Source organism: Drosophila simulans, chromosome 3L (genome assembly GCF_016746395.2).
Source record: "Drosophila simulans strain w501 chromosome 3L, Prin_Dsim_3.1, whole genome shotgun sequence".
NCBI lineage: Eukaryota > Metazoa > Arthropoda > Insecta > Diptera > Drosophilidae > Drosophila > Drosophila simulans.
The window spans coordinates 8,226,800-8,251,616 of NC_052522.2; the positions used below are offsets into that span (position 1 = coordinate 8,226,800).

The 24,817-nt window shown below is 45.2% G+C and overlaps 4 protein-coding genes across 5 annotated transcripts; 2 read left to right on the forward strand and 2 right to left on the reverse strand.

The window, feature by feature from the left end:
• The first annotated feature begins 1,681 nt into the window (after positions 1 to 1,681).
• LOC6739625 (fibrous sheath CABYR-binding protein) lies at positions 1,682 to 20,395 on the forward strand. 2 transcript variants are annotated; one of them, XM_016174355.3, is made up of 7 exons: positions 1,682 to 1,888; positions 4,098 to 4,368; positions 8,482 to 8,653; positions 9,147 to 9,278; positions 14,951 to 18,780; positions 18,847 to 19,396; positions 19,483 to 20,395. In XM_016174355.3, exons 2-7 carry the CDS (start codon positions 4,273 to 4,275, stop codon positions 19,551 to 19,553), a joined length of 4,851 nt encoding a protein of 1,616 aa, XP_016030984.1. In that variant the 5' UTR covers positions 1,682 to 1,888; positions 4,098 to 4,272; the 3' UTR covers positions 19,554 to 20,395. The 2 variants fall into 2 exon arrangements, with proteins under 2 accessions (XP_016030984.1, XP_044778786.1); XM_044922851.1 differs by lacking the exons at positions 1,682 to 1,888; positions 4,098 to 4,368; positions 8,482 to 8,653; positions 9,147 to 9,278 and adding an exon at positions 14,654 to 14,812.
• Positions 20,396 to 20,760: 365 nt separating this feature from the next.
• On the forward strand, positions 20,761 to 21,609 carry LOC27206286 (serine protease 1). The gene has a single exon (XM_016171099.2). It carries the CDS (start codon positions 20,787 to 20,789, stop codon positions 21,567 to 21,569), a length of 783 nt encoding a protein of 260 aa, XP_016030986.1. The 5' UTR covers positions 20,761 to 20,786; the 3' UTR covers positions 21,570 to 21,609.
• Positions 21,610 to 22,055: 446 nt separating this feature from the next.
• On the reverse strand, positions 22,056 to 22,921 carry LOC6737273 (serine protease 1). The gene has a single exon (XM_039293715.2). The coding sequence runs from the start codon at positions 22,883 to 22,885 to the stop codon at positions 22,097 to 22,099; it is 789 nt and encodes a 262-aa protein (XP_039149649.1). The 5' UTR covers positions 22,886 to 22,921; the 3' UTR covers positions 22,056 to 22,096.
• Positions 22,922 to 23,873: 952 nt separating this feature from the next.
• Positions 23,874 to 24,729, reverse strand: LOC6737274. The gene is made up of 2 exons (XM_016169944.3): positions 24,186 to 24,729; positions 23,874 to 24,128 (listed from the first exon to the last, which is right to left on the reverse strand). The coding sequence occupies exons 1-2, from the start codon at positions 24,633 to 24,635 to the stop codon at positions 24,081 to 24,083; spliced, it is 498 nt and encodes a 165-aa protein (XP_016030988.1). The 5' UTR covers positions 24,636 to 24,729; the 3' UTR covers positions 23,874 to 24,080.
• Positions 24,730 to 24,817: the final 88 nt, after the last annotated feature.

The window sequence follows — 24,817 nt, forward strand, 5'->3', positions numbered from 1 at the left end:
CCCCCGCCCGAAAGTGAGAAATCAGAATTAAGCAAGTAACCGTGGACAATCAGCGTCAATTATGGCTATGTTCCTAACCATATACATATATGTACCTATATGACCATTATATGCGATTTCGATTCGGGACAATCAACTCTTTTTTCGCGGAGGAGGGTGCTCCGCTTCCGGTGCTTGAAATAAATCTTCAAATTAAGATGCTGTCTTCCAGAAAATGCTCGAAAATCGAAGCAATTTTTTGTAGTTTTCGCCGAGAATGAGCGAAACAAAGCGGGCAGATATAAAATTGAATGTGAAATCAAAAACGATCAAAAGCGCTTTGAAGTGACCACTTGGCACAATATGCGATGTCTACACCCGACTTGAGTTCAGTCGGTTCTTGGAGAGTGCGTGGGTGGGTTAAAAAGTTCTATATAATCAGTATTTTATCAGTTTGAAAGAGTCTTTTATCATTAACTTTATTATTTATGGGACAGAACTCATTTTTGCAACAAAATTTGAATTAAGTCCGAACAAATCGAACAGAAACTTTGAGTGCCACCCTCTTGATAATCTGAAAATCTGACAGCGAAAAACAGTTTGTTTAAAATGAACTCAAATGCGAAAATTACACCCCAAGCGACCAATTTAAAACCATTAAATTATAATTTTAAATTTTAAAGAGCTCGAACGACTTGAAGGGAGGGCAGCCGTGGCATTATTCAATTAGGGAAGACGCATTTGTATAGTTTTTGGACTCCCAGCCAAATGGAGTGCGTTGGATCCGACCACGATCATCCCCATCCCCATTCCCCACCTCCACTTTTCACTCGGCAGATTATTCTTAACGTTTCGCAAGTCGATTTCAGTTGCTTCACTTGCCTCATTGCGATTGCAACACGGGTTCAACTTCAAGTGACGGAAGTGGGAAAACGAAAATCAACTACAGTTGAGCCTCTCTAGCGTGTACTTTCCTCAAGCGTAATATTCAATCATATCGAACATTTTAAAACTTTTACAATCTTGAAGATTTATTATACTAACTTTATTGATTAAATCAGTTAAAAATCAGTTTAAATATAACTATAATAACTATTACGCTGCAACATGTTTATATACTGATAATTTGGTATAATTATTTGCTATTAAAAGGTATATCCATACATAAATCTTATAAGGGCTATTATGCCCATTTGATCTATAGATGTGGCACTGTAAGATAAAGCGGTTAATTTCGAACTGAATGCAGTTGCCGGGCAGCAACAAGTGGCGATTTCGGCGTGTAGGTGTACAAACGCTTCGCCGTTTATCTCTCTTAATCTGTGCGTTCGCACTCGCTCGCACCTGACACTCATAATTAAAGAAACAAATAAAGCAGCGCACTGGCTGCTGCTGCGCCTGCGCAGCGGTCACATTTGCATAGCAGCAGCAGCAACATCACTCGCAACAGCGGCAACACAGCAGCAGCAGCAGCAACACAGCAGCAGCAGCAACAGCAACCATGTGAATCCAAGAGCTCGGCACTTGTCGTGTCTTCAAAAGCTTCGCTGCCTTGACTTTGACTTTGGCCAAAAGCTCGCTTTTCAGCCAAGAGTTCGCCGCGTGTTGCTGTTGTTGTTGCTGCTGATGTTGCTGCTGCTGTTGCTGCTGCTGCGGATGTTGCTGCTGCGGCGCGACTGCGAGCGCGCGGCTGCTTGTCTTGGTTCTTTAAGTCCGTGGCTGGCTGGCTCCTCTTCAGTTCGTTGCTGACCATCGTTACGTGCGGACGTGCCCAGCTCAGCTCATCTTCGTGTGATGTGGCTGCACTTTGCACACTAAACTCAAGACCTGAGCCCAAAACGTTTTCCAAACTGCAAATATATAGCAAAAGTGCCGCGTCGCGTGTGACAAACGATAATCCAGTAAAACGGTAGCTAAAACAATGGTTCTATGAATATGAAACAAGCGAGCGCACAAAAATATTGAAGGAAATAATAATACTGATAATAATAATAATAATGATCGAGGGATATTTTTTGGAATTGGACTAAGGCGCGGCCATCGGGCCAACTGAGTGTAATTTCAGTCAGTTTCTTGCGCACAGACACACTCGCCAGAAAAACAAACAAACAAACCAACTAAGCAACCAACCAACCAACCAAACAACGAACCAACCAACAAACAAACAAACAGCGAGCGTCCAGATAGACAAACATACATGGGAAGGCAGTCAAGTGAAGACAGTGCAGCGTTCTCCTGTCCAGTTTGCTGCAGATGCGGTTGGAGATGCAGTGGCAGTGGCACCAGCACCAGAACACACAGCGCACAGAACCCAGCCGAACCAAAACCAAACCGAACCGAACAGATGCAGATGCACCCAAAGCGAGTCCAGCATCAGCTCGGATCTGGCTTTAACTTTGGCTTCAGCTCCAACTTCAGCTCCAGCTCCAGCTCCACTGGCACATGTGCTGGCGGTGGAGTCGCCATATTGGGTGCATAACGGTGCTAGAATCGCGCTGCTTTTTGCTTTTGCTGCCTTGTGTCTGAGTGTCTGAGTGTCTCTCGGCCAGCTTCTTAGCCAGGCTGTTGCATTTGGCTCTCGGTGCACCGCATCCCAACCCATCTTATGCCATCGCATCGCCTCGCATCGCATTGATGACGACCCAGCGACCGATAGACCAAGCGCAAAAACCGCAAACTAAAAATGCTGATCCCCTTTGCCAGCGACCCGCTCTTTTGCGGTCGCCAGCCCAACACTTTGCACATGCTGATCGATTGCGGAAGATCTCCGCCATCTCCAGTTCCATTTGCATCGTCCATCTGCATCTGCATCTGTATCAGCATCTCCATGGCTGACTGGGTCACCAAACTGAGTCGGCCAGTTGTCCAGACACACCCACCACCAACTGGCCTCTTGACCAAATGAAAAATATTACTATTAATATTTTCGCTTGGTTAAAAAATTATTCTTTATCCAGAAGTAGAAAAGTATATGGTCATAACTATTGGTTAAATATGTTGAACTTCCCTTTTTTCAAAAAACAATGCCTACAAACTTTGATATTAGGATTCTTCCATAAAGTTTCAAAAGACTAAACGTGGCCTAATGGCTCAAGTTATCCTTATCCATGCATTTAAACTTAAATAAAGGGAACCCCATTTTCTTTCTTCTAGATTAATTTCAATTATATATTCAGCTTCTAAAGATAGCACATACGTTTTTCTCTGTGCAGCGACTAGTTCTCAGGCCATCTCACCTTAGACCAATTTAAATCGAACTCTTAGGCACTGCCTCATTGTCAGCTCCGTTTTCCCTTCCTTTTTTCACATTTTTTTATTAAGTTATAAAACTGCTGGAGTTAGTAGATGTTTTATATCGGCACAGAGCTCAGTTTTTTTTTTTTTTTTTGTGATGTTCTTCTCAGCCGCCTAACGGTAATGCCCTAGAGCGCCACATTCTCAGACCCAGTCTTCTAGTCTCGAACTCTTCGGCCCAGACTCATGCATTGCAATAAAATGAAATTTTATAACAGCGGCAGCAGCAGCGAACAGATACAACGACGGCAACAAAAACGTTACCCAAATTCCAAAAAAAAATATATAAAAAACTGAACGAGAGAGAGGGAGACAGGCAAAGGTCGTCACAGCAAGTGAAAATAGCAAAGCCAAGAAAAAAAACGAAAAAAAAACCAAAAGACGGCGGTCGAGATAAATAAACGAAATAAGTTTTAGGGCCTAGTGGCCCAAACAAGAGCTAGGTGGTGGTTCAGGTGTTAATTTCCCATTTTCGGGTTTTCTTCGGCTGCCGCGCAAGTTCGCTGCCTAAGTCTTTCGTTTTAAAGTGGAGCGACAGCGCGCACCGCTCGAATGCCCATTGAATGCGAATGAGGGGCGTGTGAGCCGCAAGCCGGCCGGTTCAACTGCAAAATAATAAAACAGAAATTATTATTATTATTATTTCCCTCATTTTTGTGTGTTGCTTGTTAGTGGGGCGCATTTCCTTTACCCAAAAAGAAAGAAAAAAAATTAAAGAAATGAAATGAAGGAGAAGAAACCTTTTCGTTCCGTTTTTGACCCTCAAAGTTCAGAGTTTAAGTCAAGCCTCCCCTCACCACCACCACACTGACTCCTTTCCACAGCGAAAAACATATATTTACGACTGCAACGAGAGGAATACCAGCTACAGGAAAATAACCCAAGAAAAGCGGCTGAAAAATCGAAAAAACAAAAAGAAAACACACAAAAGGAGGGAAAAGCGAGAAAAGCCTTCCCAGGGAGATCCAAAGCAGCTTCTTTGGAGATTCAGAAGCGGCAATGACGGCGACTGCGAGGCAGTCGGCAACATCGAGAAAGCAACCTGCGATCGCAATGCTCAATGGAAACGCTTTTACGGTTAAGCGGCTCTTAGCGGTAAGTCAACTCATCTAAGGCCAAAAAAGGCAAAAAAAAAAAGAAGAACTACCGACAAAAAATCAAATTGCACTCTCCCACACAAAAATCATCATTTGGGGCGTTGCCAATTCAAATTGCTCCACAAAGAGCAGCCAAAGCAAATGTTTGTCACCCGGTCAGTTCCGAGCTCCATTGTTAGGCACTTTTTCGCTTTCTTAAACAAAAGATTAATTTTTGAGATTTTTTGGCACAATTTTCGACTCTTTCATCGCGTGGGCTCACTTCAATCGTGGGCCGCTGCTCCCCAAGATAGTTGTTCTCCTCCTCGTGTGTAAAGAGCTGTGAAGTCGGCCATTGGGTCAAATTGTTGCTGATAGATGATGGCTGGGCAGGCGTCGAAGATCATGATGATGTCGGTTCTGTTCGGTTGGGGGTCGCCACTTCACCGACTGAGTAATGTGGGCAAATTAATCTAATAAAAGGTGGGAGTCTTCGTTGCCTCTGCTCCACTGGACCGAACTTCATCCCAAGAGAAAACAAAAAAAAGCTCGAGAGTGGGCATTAAGTTTAGTGAATTATTTGCTTCATAAAATTTCATTGCCCGCCACTTAATCATTATTACTGCGGGAAGAGTCATTATGGGTGTACTATGGGAACTAGTTTGTCTATTAATAAACGATTCTATTGAATTTTCTGGCTATTTTGGGATTCCAGGAAAAGTGCAGACTTAATGCAAAGGAAGTGTGCTGAGATTGAGCGATTATATTCTAGATCTGGTTAGTTTATTAAACCCAAGAAATATGAATTAAAGTAATATAAATGGTATTATCTGTTAACTAACTTTCTGATTTAAATGTTCTTCTAAATATCATAGAATTTTTCTACTTTTCTTTGTGCTAATTTATTTAGCAAAGCTGGCATTTGCATATAAAAAATGTAAATTCAATTTGCAATCTATTTTTTTGTAATTGAATAAGAGTTTCCCATGCGATGCACAATCTATTCATGGTGCTAAATCAATGGAATATGTTTGGTAGAAAGCAATCGGCCAAGGGCTCCTCAACTCCAGTACTTGAGAGAAAATTTCCTTCCAGCAGTTTTTTTTTTTTCACTCCAGCCAAGACTAACAAACAATTTATCCGTTTCGATGTTGTTTGTTATTATGGTCCGCTGCTGCCCTCGGCCGGCCCATTCAACCCATTTCGAGCCAAGTGCATTAAGTCTTGGCCAGAAGAGCCAGAGAAGCCAGTAGATGGCCAGAAGGCCCAGTAGTTGGCCAGCAAGGCAGCAAGAGCCGCTGCATCTGGGCGCTCCACCTGCATTCGGACCGGCCAAAGGTCACCAGACGGTCTGGCGCCCGACGATCATTAAAAGAGTACGAAAGTAATTTGTAAAACACGAAAACTTATCTACTCCTTTTTTTTCGCTGCTGCTGAGCCGAGCTTTTCTTGCTGTTCTTTTACGATTCTAAATTACAATGACTGCAGAAACCAAAAAAAAAAAAAAAGAAAATATGCCACTGCAACGGGTCTTCATTAGCACAGGCTGGTCGTAAACCCAAAAAAACAGTATCCACAAAAAAATAGGCAGCAAAATAAATAAGCCAAGTCAGTTCGCCGCAGGTGATGAATGGGGTTTTGGCAGCTTGGGCCTTAAAGACCGGACCTTTTGGCCAGGAAGACGAATGGCCCGGCGGAGGATTACAAATGGTGAGGTGGACATGGGCTGACGGTTATTAGCAATCCGCCTGCAGATCTTTGTTTACGCGCTGTTCGTTTTGGATGACAATGCGGTGGCCAATAACGAAAGTAACCCCGGAGTTATTGGGTCAAAACGAAACAACAAACTCGGACACAATGGCCAACACATTCTCTTTATTCTATTTAGTGCCTGTGCCAGTGCCTCGTGCTCGAAAGCCTCTCGAAAGCGTAATTAAACAATTTCTTCTCTGTTTATTGACATTTTATTGATGCCGCCGAGCTTGAGCGGTTTCATTTCTTGTTCTGCGGTTGTGTGCGATACCAATTCCAATTCCAATTCCAATTCCTATTCGGATACAGATACTTTTCCCCCATTCGAGGTCTTGTTTGTATTGCTGCTCCCATTGAGCGATACTCCTCGGATTTTCAATGGGTCTTGTGGAGTGCCTGCGAGTGTTGTTTTGAATAGAGGAGCACCGAATGAGTGGCGAAATGATCTCGAGACTCGAGGAAAACACCTCTCAATGGGGATTATGTGGTGTAGTTTATTTATTTATTGTTATTGAACACGAAGCTAAGGAGTAGTGCTAATGGTTTAGTATTCAATAAACCCAATTTGATGATCATAACAGTGAAATAAATGTGTTTGGGGAAAGCTATTGAAAGGAGTGATCAAATCAATCATGTAGAAAATAAAAAAAATACTTTGAATTTAAACAACAAACGGAAGGATTTCAACAATTAACTAACATCAGTACTATAAAATCAACATATCTTTGTAGACAGAACCAGAAACATCTGAGGATCACTTTCAGATGGTATCCATTTGTGCATTTCCAAGTTTTCTTAGCAACAATTTCACATAACCATTTATCACAATTAGGAATAGCTAACAAAGTTGCATTTCGCCAAACGATCCTAACTGTGATTTTAATGTCTCAACTTGTACGAAATGCTCAGGAGTTGCGTGTCTGTGGCATTGGAATCCAAAACGAAGAGTTCCTACCAATTAAACGAAACCGGGGAATTTCCACCTAACTTTATGTAATCATTGGATTTAATGTGTTAACAAATTTAAACAGAATTTCAGAAAATGGTAACCAAAGGTGGGGGAGTTCGTGGTACCGTTTTGGCAGTATGCAAAAACCAAAAACCCAGAACGAGAACGCCTTTAGAAGATGCCCAGTTACCAAACTCGTATCCGTATCTGTTTTGGTTTTGGTTTCGGTTAGGTAATGGTAGTCCCAAAGGCCGGGCTTGTAATTAATGGTGTGTGGCGCTCATTCGCGATGAGCAGAAAGTACATTGCACCCAGCGATGGCCACAAAATTCAGCTTATTTATTAGCCAGTTCTAACTGCAAAGCAAAAACAAAAACCAAAAACAGACTAGCAACAAAAGAGCCCAAAAACACACATGAGGTGTGGTAGTTGGCAGTGGGTACCCTTGTTTGTTTCTTTCTTGTTTTTTTTTATTTTTTTTAATTATAGATCTTGGGCCATACGAGTATACCACCCCACCTTCGCGTGGATGGGCGTGTGCTCGGTGCTCAGGCAACTGTTAATTCTGTTTTACAACTCCGGCTGGAGTATCTTTGTAGCATCTGATATAACGTTAACTGTGTGTCTGCGTCACAACAAAAGCACAGCTCGCAGATGCCGTAGATACCAGAAGATACTTTTACACACATCGCACTTCATTCATAAAGCAAAAAAAAAAGAATGGTAGAAAAATTGTAAGAAGAAACCGCAGCTTGTATGATCTGCTACGATTAACTACGGATTTTACGGCTCTTTCGTCGGACATTTGGCCCACAGGTACATAATTCCGTGTACTCGGGCAATTTGTTCGCCGCTCCAAGCAGACTTGGTCAAGACTTGGTCGGTCATGCCGGCCAATTTGTTGGCTCATTTCGGTTTCGGATGGTTCTCCATGCCCGACTTAATCACGGTCTATGCAAAGCTGGGCACCTAATTGAAAGAATTAAGTGATGTAATAAATAACTGATCACAGATCCCAGGCGATTGCATAAAGTTCAGGTCGTTAAGTCATTTCTGGCTGCTCTGATTGCAGCTTCCTATAAGAAGGTAATCATATGGATGGGTTCGACATTCCTGGGAAATATGTGTTATGTGAGCTAAATGTGCAATTTCCAAATTACAGATATTCGCAATCTTAAGTTAATAAACTTAATATAAGAGCATTTATGGAAATCGGGCTTACTTAAGTGCCGGATATAACTTTAGTAAAGATTTACATTCCAATTACATTCCAATCCCCACTGCATAGTTTTGTATATTGTTGGAGTATTTCTAATTTGATCACATATCTTTTTTGGTTGAGTTAATATCATGATCATCCCATTTTCATCACACTTTTACTTGATCATTCATACGAACTAGTCTAATTTCCACATTCTGCATTCCTTTCAGCTGCTGATCATCTTCACAGTGGTGGACGCGAGTCGATCCCTGGAGCTGGGCGACAAGTGCCAGCATGACATGGACTGCACGGATTTCATCAAGGGCAGCAGCTGCTCCGCCCTCGGATATTGCGAGTGCGCCCCCTACTTCGTCCAGTTGGATTCCAAGCGCTGTTTGTCATGTAAGTAGGCAAAGTCAATCTTTGGCTAACCCCAAAGTGGGAGTACAGAATGTTTGTCGGGCAAACAATGGGGCGGAGATGGAGATGTATCTGTGTGTGTTTGTCCACAGAGGAACCGTTAGATGCACTCACTGCGACTTTCTTTACACAGAGAAAACAATTCTAACGATTTCCTGACTCGAAATTAGTAATGCAAATCGTGAGCGATGTCTGGAATTTATGATGATCAAGTTGTATTCTAAATAATACGTACTTCCCAGCTTAAAATCAAGCGTTGTTCGTATTTAGATTGGTTTTAGTAGCTCACTAAAATAAATCCATAGAAATTTTGAATTTTCTGCCTAATGAGGCGTTTAAACATAATTTGAAGCTATCATGTCTTCTGCGGAATCATTATGTATTACCAAGAAACGTTTCCATCGAATTGGGGGGATATTAAAACAAGACTTTAGTGGATTTTTAATGGTATTTCTTATTTCTCTTTGATTTGCAGCCCAGCTCCTTGGCGGCGACTGCCAGCTGAGCGAGCAGTGCTCCATGAAGGTGGCCAATAGCAGTTGTCTGGAGGGGGCATGCCGCTGCGTCGAGGGATTCCTGCAGTTCCGCAAGCACACCTGTCTGGGACGTAAGTATCAGCCGACCGCCGGCCAGCTATTGTGGCCCTAATCCTCACCAGATTGCCCGGGACTACTTACTCATATACTACACGTAGATAATACAATTAACTGTTTGGCATGCGGTCTTTTGGTGTATTGCAATAAACGGACAGCCGGGCAGCCGACTAATAATCCCCATCTCTGATTGCTTATCATTTCTCGTATTACCCTGGAATGTCACGCAATGCCCAGCATATAGTCCTTGCATACATATATATATACGTATATATAGCATGGGGTATACACTCCCATTTCCTATTTCTCGGCACTTGACACTGGCAATTAACACGGGCATAACACTGAAAATGGCTGTGTAACAATAACAATAACGATGAAAATACACCGACCAAACGAGACAATCGTGTCACTAATTATACGCATAATTGGTTAATCTTCCGAGAACTGGCCAACAGCCTGGTGGAAACTTCAGACACCACCAACTGCAGATCGTTGAACGTGAAAAGGCTTAAACGTTGAACGTTAAACGTTAAATGTAAAATGTAAATGTAAATGTTTGACTTCGATCTCTCTTAGCCAAGTGTTTGTGTTTCTGTTTGCGCACTGCGATGTGTGAAAGATACATTTTCAGATTCTTGGCTCCAGTCCAAGATGCAACTGAAATCGCCTAGGGCTTTGGGCCACGAATATAGGCAAGTGACTCATTTGGCTCACTTGGAAATAAATCATTGGCATGTGACTCATCTAGTGACTACACACTAAGAAGGACAGAAAGTCAGGTTCTTATGGCTCAAATTTATGGGTAAAGATAAAAGAAATTATTCTGGAATAATTTAGAGAAATGCTATTTTCTTTAAGAGTTTAGTTTTAGAGTCTAGTGACTGCATTTTCTGAAAACAGTGACTGAGAATAAGAGGCTCTTCAGGTTCAATAAAATGTTAATCTTAGGGACTTCGGGCTGCTGCCATCCCTGCGCTGATTGCAATCTAGTTTGAATTCGGTTCACTTCCTTTTGGCACATTGGCGCCAAGTGGCGTTAATCTGATTAGAATGTTGACTAGAATCGAGAGGCCATACGATGGGGTTATCCCCTCTACCCCTTTCCTCTTCCTCTTCCTCCTCCCCTACCACTACTCCACACCATGCATCGACTTCTTGAAGTTTAAACACGCCAAAAGCAGAGCAATGAGGCACGATCGTGGACATGGAGGCACTGCATCTGGCGCAGTTCGTGTCATTGCCATTCACCTGATGTTGCACAGTAGTAATCCCCTCACTCCGGTATCCCCCCTCACTAGCTGCTGACTTAATTATATAGCATAAGAGCTCAATATAAATACTTTTAAGTGTGCAGAAGGAGGCGTGGCAGGCAGGACAGCAGGTAGAGAGTGGGCTAGGTATTTAATTAAGCGTAATTTTAATGACAAAGAATGCAGTTGGTCAGCAGTGTGTGGAATGAGGTAAAGGTACACGGAAATAAATGTGGAGGATATCTATCATAAGTTTGTTCTTAGTGACTTTGATGATATAACCAATTACTAAGTTAGGCAGCAATTCAAACCAGAACTTATTCAGATCTGCATAAACTGGCGATAAAGACTAATGGGATATTCGCCTCTCTCAATTGTTTCGTGTGTAGAGGTGAATTTGTGGCAAGTGCAAGAAGTGGCAAGCCAGTCATTTATGAGATACTTTCACCAAAAACACAATAAAAGAAAGAGGAGGCCAGAGAATTGTAAAGAGAGATAGAGAGGAGTGAACCTTTCACCAGAGACATCCTGCCAGGGCAGCCTTTTCCTGCCCCTCAAAAGCCAAGAGCTCCCCATTTTGATTTGTATCTTTGGCTACTTTACATGGCTAATTGCCTCGACTCGTAATTAAATTGCACTGATTAGCGACCAATGCAAAAAAGAAAAGAAAGTCCAGGCAAGTCCAATTAGTTCTTAGCTGGAATGAGATGGAGAAAAAATCTCTGTATATATATGTACATATATCTGAAGAGTAGGATAACTGATCGGTGGAATTCCCGGAGAAAGAGAAGCCAAAAACTTTTGTATGCAGTTGACAAAAATGCTGCCACATTTGGGATTGGCCATTCACTTCATCCCATCGCCATTCTGCTCAGCCGTCGGGTCAAGTGAAGCAAGTGGTGTGCCAGATTTTGTTGGCTTGTCAGGCTTTCCATTTAGCCACTTGTTCCAGTTTCCCATGCACCTTAACCCATCCAATGGGCCCAAGCCCATTCCGGGATTGGCTCATTCGGTTACCCGTTTTTGTGTTTGGTAGCCAGCCGCTCTTAACGAGCCAACATCCACCATCCACCAACCAGCACCACCAACAATGAGCCACTTCCTCCATCTGCATCTCCTCCGATCTTTATGAGTTATATATGCACATATGACAACTCCCCCTTCGCATCCCCGGTTGGCTCTTTAGTCTACTCTACTCTCCCCGTTTCTCGGGCAGCGGGAAAAAGTATGCCAAATATATATATATATATATATAGAATGGTATGGTATAGTATGGCATAAGTAGCATATGCAGTGTGCGGCAAACAGATAATGAACAGATAGTCCAGACACACGGCCAAACAACGGAGGCTGCGACTGTCAGCCAGATCGAGATCTTCTGCATACAAAGTTGCAGGAAAAGTGAACCACTCTGACGTCGTCGATCAGCCAGGTGCATTGTGGAAAAAAAACGCGTAAGATGAGATGGAAACTCAGTTCTAGCAGTTCAGCAATCATTTCTTCCACCACAAGTCAGTTCTCATACAAATATCCTATAAACGTAGCTATTAATTTGATTTAATGTAAAAGCCTTATAAACGTGGTAAAAACCATATAGGCTACATATTTGGTTACGGGTTCTTGAACACCTTTTAGAGAAGTGATGGGAACTGGTTTCTTGCTAAGATCTGTTTTCGGATCCAAAGGTATTCAACATGCTTTTGTGCCAACATTTATGGCATTCCCGACACTCATTATATAAGGCATAGGAAATCTCCTAGTCACTCTCCCCAGCCACTCGGCTCACTTTCTTCCTGCCTCAACAACACCTTCGCAACACCGAAACAGGGAAAATACTTTCCATTGCGACACCTTGCAACCAAAAAAAAAAAAAGAAATAGTTAAAATAGAAAGAAAGGAAAGACCAAAAGCAAAAGCCACCGAAAAATTCCATTTCATTTCGCATGACCCACAAAAGCAGCCAGTCAAACTGTGTTAATTTGCGGCTAGAAACAAAAAGAGAGAAAAACGAAACAATCTTTCTTGAATGGCCATTTCAAACTAAATTGCGCCAAATGCCAAATTGCATGCAAATTATGTGGAACACTCGACTTCCGTAAGAAGACAATAATAATAGCCAAAAAAACTTCATATTTACCAGTACCATTCATTTCCACCCAAATGCAAATCGCTGCTATTAATTAAAACCTCTTCTTTTTTATTTGAACTCAAAAAGTTGGGTCTTATGGTTTTATTTGAAGTTTTTTGCCTGGCAATTGCATTTGGCTTTTGCGCCTAATGAAAGCCGACAGCATAAATAGACTTATTATAGCCGCAGGAATGCCGGTTCAGATTGAGATACATTTGTATCTCAGTATCTGTGCGTGCCAGGCGGTTGACACAGTTTTTTCAATTCCGGCCACCGGCGGCGACTCAAACCAAACACAATAACGCCGAGGAAGCAGCGATTTAATGTATGCTGATTTCGATGGAAATTATTGTTTATGATGCCTACCTTCCCGCCCGTCGTGCCAAACCGCTCTTGATCATCTCGAAGATCCCAGATCCATTGGCCCATTTTCACACGCGTCGTGGAGATCTCGCAGAGCGGCTTTAGCCGTAATCGAAGTGGGTTAGGTTAGCAGTGGCAGTCGTGCAGCGATTCGCATGCATGCAACCTGTCACACCAGCTGCCCCAAAAAGGGGCGGGGCCAGCGCTAAGTGGCCGTGGCCGTGGCATTGGCCCCCAGCCTATCGATCATCGTTTTTGGTGGCCAGATCAGAGGCGTCGACTCATGCCCAAGATGGAACAATACGGCTACACATGGAGAAAATCTGCACAGCATTGCTGCACTTTGGAAATTTATAAAGATCCTAACCAAATTTAATGGCTATACCATTGCATACTACTATAATAAATTTTTTCCCGTGTGTAACCGCTTCTAATGCTGTTATATAAAAGTGAAAGATGGGGCCAACAGTTTGGGGTCTGCAGAAAACCCCCTTTGGATTCTTCCTGCTCCACGTTTGATTCCATATTGGTGTCAAACTGCGGCAAGACACGTTTGAGCTACTCGCATTTGGAATGGCAATGGCAATGGCAGTGGAAATGGCAGAGCGCAGATCTCAGAGCACAGTGTCAGTGTCAGGCGGTGCATTCGTTAAGTATACGCCACGCTGGCCGTATGCCTTTTATGCGCCTTGGAGTCACCGCTCGCAACCGGTTCCCCAATGGCCAATGCCAATGCCAGAGCCTTTTGTGAGTTTGCCGACAAATGTCGGTTTTGTGTGGCCGAAATTCCCGCGAGAAATCCAAAAGGGTATAGCGATTTATGATCTCGCTCGGATTCCAATCGAATTGAATGGCCAGCTGGGGGATATTGTGGAAATGAAAATGGAAATGGATCTCCATGGCCAGACACTGCCCAAAGGGCAACTGCAGGTGGCTGCATTGGCCAGTGAAATGGTAAATGGCATGTCGCCAGTTGCCAGTTGCTAGTTGCAAGCTGCTTGCTGCAAGTTGCTAGCTGCAAGTTGCTAGCTGGCAAGCCAAAAACGAAACAAGTGAAAACAAGTTGGAGCGGCAGGCCGGAAAGTGGGTCAGAGCTGAGATTCCAGCGGAGGACAGTGGCAGACACGCAGGTGGCTCAGTCTTCGCAGTCATCGGTGCAACCAAGAGTCGCCGTCTCTTTTTAGCCAGTTATCGGCGAGTGGAATGCTGATGAGCAACGGTAATGGGAATGGGCGACGTCACCGACGTTTCAGCGTCATCTTCTGGTTCCCATCTGATCCCCTTCTTAGTCAGTGATGCAGAGAAAGAAAATATACTTAGTATTCCAAAACAATTGGGTTTTAGTGCTTGAAAAAGTGTGTCAATCTTATTATATTAATATGCATTAATTAAGTGTGGCAACGTGTGCTCTGATTCAAGAAAAACAAAACAGTGTGACCTTGCAACTTAAAATAAGGGGAAATGTAAGTCCTTACTTAAATACATTATTTGACAGTAAAGCAGCTATTAAGAAATTTCATTTCTTTTTTTTTTTTAAATTATCTTTTGTTTGGGTTTTGTAATAGTTTTTTGCCTCTGTACCAATCTCGGCTACTCTTTGCACTTCTCTTTCGGCCATGCGTTGCGTCTGATGCAGTTGCAGTTGACTTTATTGACGGTTATTAGGCTTGTCGAAGGCGGGCTAATGTTTTGATGTTGTTCTTGTTCTTGTGACGGCTTCAGCTCCTCCTTGTTCTGGTGTGGCTGTTCATGATGATGATGATGAGATTTTAATATGCATTTGGTGCTTGGAGTTCGGTTTACGGTTAGCTTAATAACATATCCCATCCATTCATCCTCCTTTAACAAAAACCACACACACACAACACTTAGATCAGAGCAGGAAAATATACAAGAATCTCATGAGAACTTTTCGCGACCGATCTTTATCCCCCATCCGCAGCTGCCCATCCTGGTGCCGTTTGCTACAGCCACGCCCACTGTCAAATGTTCGACACCCGCACCCACTGTGACTTCCTCATCCCGAATCTCTTCGGACGCTGCCAGTGCACAAGTCCAGCCAAAATGGTGGGTGGTCTCTGTGTGGCCCCGGCGGCGGATCAGGAGGATCAGAAGCAGGAACAGGCCGTCGAGAAGGTAGAGCAGCCAGCTAGCAGTACCACTACCACGACGACAACAACAACCACTCCTAGGCCCACAACTAGAACCACGAGAAGAACAACGACGACAACGACTACCACCACTCCAGCCCCAACAACAACCACCAGAAGAACAACAACGACCACAACGACGACAACTCCCGCGCCCATTCTCCTAGAAGATGAGCTGCCCGCCAGCGTGGAGGAGCAATCGCTGGAGGAAGACGATGGTGAGACCACCAAGCTGAGACCCGAGGTCGTTGAGGTTGATAATGGTGAAAAATTGGAGGCTGTGGACCTGGCTCATGAGGAAACCGAACTGACACAGCAGCAAAATCAATTAGATGAGCAGCAACATCAGGAGGAGGAACAGAAACATCAAGAGGAGGAACAACATAGGATTGAGCAGCAGCAGAACCAAGAGGAGGAGCAGCAGCAGCAGCATCAGCAGGTCATAGCCCAGGCCAGCGACGCAGAGCTTCCTCAATCCTCACAAGATGCCACCACTGGAGTCCAACAGCTGCTCACACCCGCAGATGTACCAACCGAGGATGCCATTAATGCGGAGCAGGAAACTGAGGCTGGACCCACCGAAGATTACCCATACAAGATCGATGAGGAGTATACGGAGGAGCACAATGACAAGCCAGAAGCTCCAGAACTGACAGTGGATCAACCTGAGCACGAAGAATCCCCTGTAGCACCTGAAATCGTGCCCATCGAAGCGGATGAGGAGGCTGCTGAGGCCTCGGGTGGTCAAGAGATTGCCTCATCGCCCATCGACGATACCATGAAATTCGATTATGAAACCTCAGTGGATGAAGTTGAGCCAGCCAAGCCAGAAGATGAGAGGGAGACGGAGGCAGTACACCAGGCGACTAATGAGGGGGTGGTGCCCATCGATACCGAGAGCGAGACTGATGCAGAGTCTAGCACCGAGCCCCAGATCCAGACGCAGCTGCTGCAGGAGGATGGAGAGCCAGAGACATCGCAGACTGTGGCCGATGAAGAACTGATCCCGGTTAATGAAGCTGAAATCGAAAGTGTGACGAAGGCAGCCGACGAGGCCGAGGAGATACCGGAGGAGGAAACACCTGAGGATCTGGCCTCTGGAGATCATGAGCTGGATGTTGCTGTAGCCAGCCACGACGATGAGGTGGAGCCGCCCAAGCAGGAGGAGCCAACAGAAGCGTTGAAGATCGAACAGCCAGCCCAGGTGGAGAGTGAAAGCCAAAACGTCGACGAGGTGGGAAAACCAGAGGAGCCACAGACCGAAATGGAAATAGAAAAAGAAAAAGAAGAAACGCCAGCGACCGAAGCCGCAGAAGTGGAGCTGCCGGCCACAGAAGCCAAACCAGATATGGAATCCGAGATCGATCAGGTGGAACAAAGCGCCGACATCAAGCCGACAAGTGGCGAAGATGATTTAAATGAAGCCAATCAATTAAATCAAGACCAAGTCACCGAGCAAGCCGCTCTCGAGCAGGAGGAGATCGAAGAAAAAGAGCCCGAGCAGGTGGTGGATATGCATCAAGATGCAGATGAAGCCACAACGGAGAAACCAGTCCAAGATCACGACCAGGAGGAGGTGGAGGCAATCACCGAAGCGGAGCACGGACAATTGACATACCCAACAAATGATGATGAATTGGCGCCAGTGGAAATAGAACCAGAGCTGACCACAGAGGAACCAGAAATCGCTGAGAATACCACCGAGCTTACCGAGCAACAGCAGCAGCAGCAGCAGGATGAGGAGGAGATTGCAGAGGCGGCACTCGCACATGAGGAGCAGTTGCAGCAGGTGGAGCCCGAGGAAAATGCAAATGCAATTAAGACGCCCGAAGTGTCGGAAGCAATTGCAGAGCCCCAGGCGGATCTGGAAACCCCGTCAGCCACCGAGAAGGAGATCGAACCACAGACAGCGGACCATGTCGAGGAGGAGCCAGTGGCGATAACCGAGCGCATTCAAGAGGCAGAGCCAGAGCCAGAAATTGAGCCCACTAATGACGAGGTGTCGCAGGTGGATGCGGACCAGGCCAAGCTAGAGCTGCCAATTAAGAGCGATGCCGAAATCTCGGAGGAAGCCACCGAGGAACCTGCTCAGACGGAGGTTGCTCCCGAAGTGGAAACGGAAACCGAGGCCAGTGAAAGTGCTCAGACATCTCCAGAGATTAGCGTAGAGCAAGACGAAGTTGCGATCGATAAAAACGAGAATGACAACATTATCCAGGGGGCCGAACCCAATGAAGAGAAGGAACTAATCCCGGAACCACAACCTATGCCTGAAGAGGAGGACTTGCCAGTTCAAGAGGAAGCTGTTCCGGAGGAACAGGAGTTGGCCAAGCCAGAAATGGACTATACCAGCGTGGAGCATCTACAGGAACTTTCCCAGCCAGAAGAAACGACTGCTGCTATTGAAGCGGAAGAATCTGACTCTCGCGAGTCCACTTTGGCTCCAGAGGCTCCAGATGCACATATTGCCATTGTGAGCGAGGAACGCGATCCCGAACATGATCCTCAGAACTTCCATGAGAGCGAGAGCATTGCTGATATCCTCAGCGACTTGATGTTGGAGGGTGACAGCACTGTGCCCCCTGTTCCATTTGGCCAGCAGCCCGCCCAAACGGTTCCCATGGTGGAGGCCAACTCGGAGAACGAGGAGGAACAAGCACATGAAGCCATTTCGGATCTCCAGGCTGAAGCCGATGAGACCCAGGATCATGCCGAGCAAGTGGAACCGGTTAACGAGCAAGGAACTGCTATTCCCGAACTGTTTGCAGAGGCAGCTAAGGATGAAGAAGATGTCCCAGCTCTCCCAGAATCTGAAGAAGCGAAAACCGAACCACCAAGCGCTCTAGAGGAGGAGCAGCCCATCCCCAGTGAAGGGGAGCAAACGCCCGTGGAAGAGGAGCACCAGGATGATGAAGAGGAGCACCAGCAGGATCAAGAGGAACATCAGCAGGATGAGGAGGAGCCCCTTAAGGAAGTAGAAACGGAATCCCTGCCAGAAGAAGCCACCACAGAAAAGTTCCAAGAGCCCGAGCCCGAAGAATATAACACTCCGTTGCCCGAGGAACTGCCCTTCGATCTTACAGATCACTCCGATGTGCACCGCTTCAATGAGCTGCAATCCGAAAGTCTAGTTCTGGAATCCACCACCAACATCGATGGTCTGCAGGAACTGGACAACAACCATATTGAGGAAGAGGAGCCAGCAGCTCATGCCATTCCACATGAGGAGGCCACACCCAATCCCGCTGACATTGTGGAGATCACCACCCAGACCATGTTGGGCCTGGCCAGTCGTGTGACCCTTATGGAGCCCGCTGCTCCTGTCGTGACCACGCTAATGCCCCTGATGACCGCCGATGAACCCACGCCGGAACCCGTTTCTCCAGCAGCCATTCCTTCCGCCTCTCTGGCTGCCATCAAGCCTGGTTCAGAATTGCGCAAGCGCGTGGATTTGGGCCTCGAAGCAGTTTCCCTGGGATTAGCCTGCAGCAGCGATCGTCAGTGCCAGTTGGCTGATCCCCACACCGTGTGCAATAGACGAGGAGTCTGCGATTGCGCTGTCGGAGAAGAGGGATCGCAGTGCAGCGCCGAGAGAACCGGATGCAGTCCGGGAACCTTCCAGGTAAGTCACCGCAAAGATTATAAAAATCATTATAAAATATATATATGCATTTTACTTCCATTCCAGTGCCGCTCGAGTGGCGTGTGCATCTCATGGTTCTTTGTGTGCGACGGCCGCGCCGACTGCAATGACGCCTCCGACGAGGAGTGCACCCACAACGCCCGCCTCAACCAGACCTGCCCCACGGAATCCTTCCGCTGCCAGCGAAGCGGTCGCTGCATCTCGCGCGCTGCGCTGTGCGACGGACGACGGCAGTGTCCACATGGCGAGGACGAGCTGGGCTGCGATGGCAGCGTGAAGGGCGGCAACGCCTGTCCGGAGCACACCTTCCGCTGCGGCAGCGGCGAGTGCCTGCCGGAGTACGAGTACTGCAACGCGATCGTGTCCTGCAAGGACGGCAGCGATGAGCCGCCGCATCTGTGCGGATCCCGCGCCCTCCCCAACCTCTTCATGCGCCTCATCGAGGCGGGCGGCCTGCTCGGCGGTGGTCGGCGGGAGGCGGACGCCTACTGCCCGCACCGCTGCAGCAACGGACTGTGCCGCTCCACGGCCATCGTCTGCTCCGGACGGGATGGCTGCGGCGATGGCACCGACGAACAAACCTGCGCCGTGTGCCGTAAGTAGCCCAAGGCAGCTTTGGAACCTGCACAAATTATTATTTTATCTATAATTAATTTATTTTTATTTTTTATCATATTTTAGGCTGTCCCGCCCCGACTGCTGCCAGCCTGCCCGCATTCTTGGCCCGGCAACGCCCCATGCCGCTGTGGTAGGCGACTGCGCCACCTGCACCACCCACAACATATGCACTCCAACCACTTGCGGTCATCAATTGATTGACCCGCTTCTGTCTTCCGAAACTTTCAACTCTATCGCTTTACCCAACCCAACATTCGAAAAGATTTTTGCCTAGCATTTAAGTGGATATTTAAAAATTATTTATTTATTTATTATGACCTTAGCTGCGCCCTTGCCACGCCCAATTGCCACCTTGCTATCAAAGGGGGTTTCCCAGATCCCCTTTGAGCCAGTGATGTTTGTCAATTGAGCCACTGGGCACAACCCCAATCCACATATGACACCACACGCCACAAAGGACACACCACCACCACCACCACCCCGCCCACACTTCGCCCCCATTTCGACTATTTATTCTACTCATCTAAACCATCAAAACTATTTATTTATACCCCCCCAAAAAAACACACACCACAAACAGACACTGAAAAACACTCCGAAATGGATTCTTCATTTAGCTTAGTTTTATGCAATTTTCTAATTTATTTAAATTATTGGCCAGGCAAACCAGTAACCGAAAAAAAAACGAAACAAAAACGAAAACCATGAAATGATGCATTTTTATCGATTAATATTTTGTAAATAAGAGTAAACGTGTTCGATGTACATGATAAACGACAATGCCTATAAAGAAATGAAACATCGGGTATCCAACATAAACAATCCGATCATATCCCCTATATAGTTTATTATATGTACGTGCGTGTGAGAGAACACTCACACACTTTTCTCACAGTCAAGACGCATCACAGTAAAACTAAAAAAAAATTAAACAATAATAAAAAAATATATTTTTAGAAAACTATTGAAAAATAAACCAACTTGTTTTCATTTGGAGGTTATTTTTGGTATGATCGATTTGTTAAAATGGCAACGAAATCAAATTAATTTGTTTTCGCATTAAAAGTTTATAACTTTAAGTAACTCTTAAACATACAAATGCTAAAATAACCCATTTAAAACTAAATAAGCCTATTTCTAGGCTACACTTCTAATGATTATTCCCTAATCAATTGTCATATAGTTATGACGATGACTTCAGTAAATCCAAATGTCGATCACAAGTACTTGGCAAACAGGAACCGCGATAATTAAGCATTGATTTAGGACAGCTCTCAGTTAGAAATATTATCAGTTGCAAATTTTCGCGATGGCTGCAGCTATAAAAGCCGCGTCGAAACTCCAGTCGACCAAGTTGTTTCTGCAACATGAAGGTGTTCCTAACTATTCTGGCTTTGGCCGTGGCCTCCGCCTCGGCGTACGAGAGCGTCGTGCACCCCAAGGATCTGCCCAAGGTGGGCAAGATCGAGGGTCGCATTACCAACGGCTACCCGGCGGAGGAGGGCAAGGCTCCCTACACCGTCGGTCTGGGTTTCAGCGGCGGCTGGTGGTGCGGTGGCTCCATCATCTCCAACGAGTGGGTCCTTACCGCCGAGCACTGCATCGGAGGTGATGCCGTGACTGTCTACTTCGGAGCCACCTGGCGCACCAACGCCCAGTTCACCCACTGGGTTGGAAGCGGCAACTTCATCACCCACGGATCCGCTGACATCGCCCTCATCCGCATCCCTCACGTGGACTTCTGGCACATGGTGAACAAGGTGGAGCTGCCCAGCTACAACGATCGCTACAACGACTACAACGAATGGTGGGCTGTTGCCTGCGGCTGGGGTGGCACCTACGACGGCAGCCCCCTGCCCGATTGGATGCAGTGCGCCGATCTCCAGATCATCCACAACTCCGAGTGCGCCAGCTACTACGGAACCGGCACCGTCGGCGACAACATCATCTGCGTGCGCGTGGTCGATGGCAAGGGCACCTGCGGAGGCGACTCCGGCGGTCCTCTGGTCACCCATGACGGCGGCAAGCTTGTGGGAGTCACCAACTGGGTGTCGGGAGCCGGTTGCCAGGCTGGCCACCCCGCTGGCTTCCAGCGTGTGACCTACCACTTGGACTGGATCCGTGACCACACCGGCATTGCTTACTACTAAGCAACGATTTTCGATTGAATAAAAATATTTGAAGTGCAAATTTGAATTGTTTTATAACTATGGGTTGAATTTGGTCATTAATATCAATATCTTATAATTGAAATAATCTTAAGTATTTCAGCAAGTTTTAAGGATCTCTAGCAGTTTAAAGGGTCATCAATACACATCCTGTTGAACAAAAAACCGCAACTAAGATTTCAGATCAATTATATATAATTTAGAATTGATATAAGTTCTTTCTCTTCCTACAAAAAAATACATCTATTTAATTTAAATGACACAACCGTAAGGATACATATAATATGTTTAAAAACTATATAGAATCACTTTATAGTCCATGATGAAATATAAATTGATCTATAAATAGGTTTTAAATGAAAGTCTATAATCCTTAAATATTATTCTTAAATTTAATAAAGAATATTGACTAAATATAAAAGCCGTTATGTTAATAGTAATACCCCGAGTGAAGTACAAAAATTTAAATTTACGCTTCAAGAAGTTTTTTTTTAATCAGATACAGTCGTTCAGTAGTAAGCAATGCCGGTATGGTCGCGAATCCAGTCCAGGTGGTAAGTGACCCGCTGGAAGCCAGCGGGAGCACCCGACTGGCAGCCGGCGACGGAACCAAAGTTGGTGACTCCCACAAGCTTGGTACCGTCATGGGTGACCAGGGGGCCGCCGGAGTCACCACCGCAGGTGGACTTGCCGTCGGGAGTCCTGACGCAGAGGATGTTGTCTCCCACGCTTCCATAGTATCCAGAGCACTCGGAGTTGTGGATGATCTGGAGATCGACGCACTGCATGTAGTCGGGCAGGGGACTGCCGTCGTAGGTGCCACCCCAGCCGCAGGCAACAGCCCACCACTCGTTGTAGTCGTTGTAGCGATCGTTGTAGCTGGGCAGCTCCACCTTGTTCACCATGTGCCAGAAGTCCACGTGAGGGATGCGGATGAGGGCAATGTCGGCGGATGTGTGCTTGATGAAGTTGCCGTTGCCAACCCAGTGGGTGAACTGGGCGTTGGTGCGCCAGGTGGCTCCGAAGTAGACAGTCACGGAGTCAGCATCTCCGATGCAGTGCTCGGCGGTGAGCACCCAATCGTGGGCGATGATCGAACCACCGCACCACCAGCCGCCGCTGAAGCCTAGACCCACGGTGTAGGGAGCCTTGCCCTCCTCCGCCGGGTAGCCGTTGGTGATGCGACCCTGCATGTCCTTGGTGTGGACTGGGGTCAGTTTCTCGGTGGCCGAACGGGGCATGGTGGCGCCTGAGGCCGAGGCCACAGCCAAAGCCAGGATAGATATGAATGCTTTCATGTTGCTGGAAAAGCTTGGAAACTTGCGAATGGCCACGGAGTATTTATACCTGAATCGTATCTGGCTAGGTGGTGGTGGGTCATATAAAATGCCCGTTCCGACAATCAGCCGATAAAGTATAATGGTAATATATTATTAAAAGTCCAACTTGGCTAAAAGTGCTCATGAATGGAGCCGTGTGGGGTTTTAATGAGATAACAAATCCGTTAGGCTGAAATTCATATTAAACTTTAATTACAGCAAAACGATGGTTAATATAGAATCGTTATCTATAACTTTCAAGATGCGATGACTCAATTATGAGTTACGGTTGTTATCATTAGACGATTTATTTACTTAACAATAAATGGCTTGAAAAGTGGTATGATAGGTACAAACTGCTGTTCCCAGAATTCACTTTATTCATAATAGTTTTTATAGAAAAACCAAGTACAGAGTGGCACAAATAATTACTTTTCTTAATCATTTTTAATATCAATTTAATGTACCAAAACTGATTTGTTTTAATTTACGATTCCCTGGCCATCTTATCTAAACATTCAAAAACAGGCAACATTTGATTAGATTTAAATATTTACAATGTCTTTCGGATGTGAATATAGTATCAAAACAAGTTCAAAGTGTTTTTCCCATTCAGAAGTTCATAGATTATTCATTAGCTATATATGACAATTGTAAATATTCGCGACACTTTCAGTAGCTTAAGTGATTGCAATTAGAAAAGATTAGATATTGGTATTTGTATTTTGTTTTATTTATATAGATTATAGGAGTCGTACGGATTCAAGTTTAAGTGCTTTAAATATAGCATTAGGAAACGGAATTAGTTAATTTGTAGTGCTGTGCACCGCGATTATTCTTTTCATATATTTTATATTATATTAAATTTATATTTATATTTTATTTATCATTTTATTGTATTTATTAAATAAATTAAAGTGTAAGTATGGCCTATAACGCACTTACTATTTCATTTCCCGACATCTTATTATTAGGCATAAACATTTTGGCAAGTTGAATTGGCGTTGGTGTATTGATATGCATTGTTTTTCGAACCATTATCGATACACCATCGATATCGATATCAATATCGGAAAATACCCGCGAAGAAGTAGTAAACAAACGTTCGATTTTGTTTTTGTCGTGTGTGATTTAGATTTATTGTTATTATTATTGTTTTAATTGTTCAATAAACTTATTCGGCAACTCGTTTGATGGATCTGCTGGAATGCCCAAGTGGAATCTGTATAAATTTAAATGTAAGTGTAAATGGAAAGTTTGCTGGGATAATTAGCCTTACTATCAAGCCGCAATTCCTGCACTGACGTCTGCTCCTCCCAAACATATTATGGTTGTTCTCAGATATAACGGTTGCACCGTTCTCATCGTGGGTCCGGAGTCCAAATCCGATGAGTCCTTGCTCGTCGTTGTCCGGTGGCGGGGGTACGGTCTGGCGGGGACTGGCGGTACGCAACAAAATGTTGGACGTCACCAGTGCATGAGGACCAGGGTACGGCGGCGGAGGCGGAAGTGGAGCTCCAATTAGCGACGGGTTGGTGTATGTGGCGCTGTTGATCGGAGTCGTCGGTGTCGGTGTTGTGGCCACGGATTTCAAAACGCAGTCCGCCAAATCTTTGATCATCAGACCAATATATTTGCGCGACTTACGGTCTGACTCGTCAAATTGGCCGGCCTCTATAAACTTGGTCAAGAGGTGTAATTTATTTACAATTGAAATTGAATTATCCATTGAACTAATGGTTTTAAAATCCACGTGTTTGAAAGAGCAACAAAAAGTGCTCCGTTTTATTCTCCTTTTCGTGAAATAAGTAATAAGGGGAAAAAAAGAGCTTTTCCCTTTTTCTGCTTTGTTTCGTGGAATACGAAGCATGTACAACTCTCCACGAAGCAAAAAGCTCACAAATTTCGAAT

Excerpts from the sequence above, each read along its gene's own strand:
- LOC27206286 (XM_016171099.2), top strand. The coding sequence starts at position 20,787 with ATGAAGGTGTTCCTAACTATTCTGGCTTTGGCCGTGGCCTCCGCCTCG.
- LOC6737274 (XM_016169944.3), bottom strand. The coding sequence starts at position 24,635 with ATGGATAATTCAATTTCAATTGTAAATAAATTACACCTCTTGACCAAG. Across the intron at positions 24,129-24,185 it reads GCAGGAATTGCGGCTTGATA|ATTCCACTTGGGCATTCCAG; the intron begins GTAAGGCTAATT and ends AAATTTATACAG.
- LOC6739625 (XM_016174355.3), top strand. The coding sequence starts at position 4,273 with ATGACGGCGACTGCGAGGCAGTCGGCAACATCGAGAAAGCAACCTGCG. Across the intron at positions 4,369-8,481 it reads CGGTTAAGCGGCTCTTAGCG|CTGCTGATCATCTTCACAGT; the intron begins GTAAGTCAACTC and ends CATTCCTTTCAG. Across the intron at positions 9,279-14,950 it reads CAAGCACACCTGTCTGGGAC|CTGCCCATCCTGGTGCCGTT; the intron begins GTAAGTATCAGC and ends CCCCATCCGCAG.
- LOC6737273 (XM_039293715.2), bottom strand. The coding sequence starts at position 22,885 with ATGAAAGCATTCATATCTATCCTGGCTTTGGCTGTGGCCTCGGCCTCA.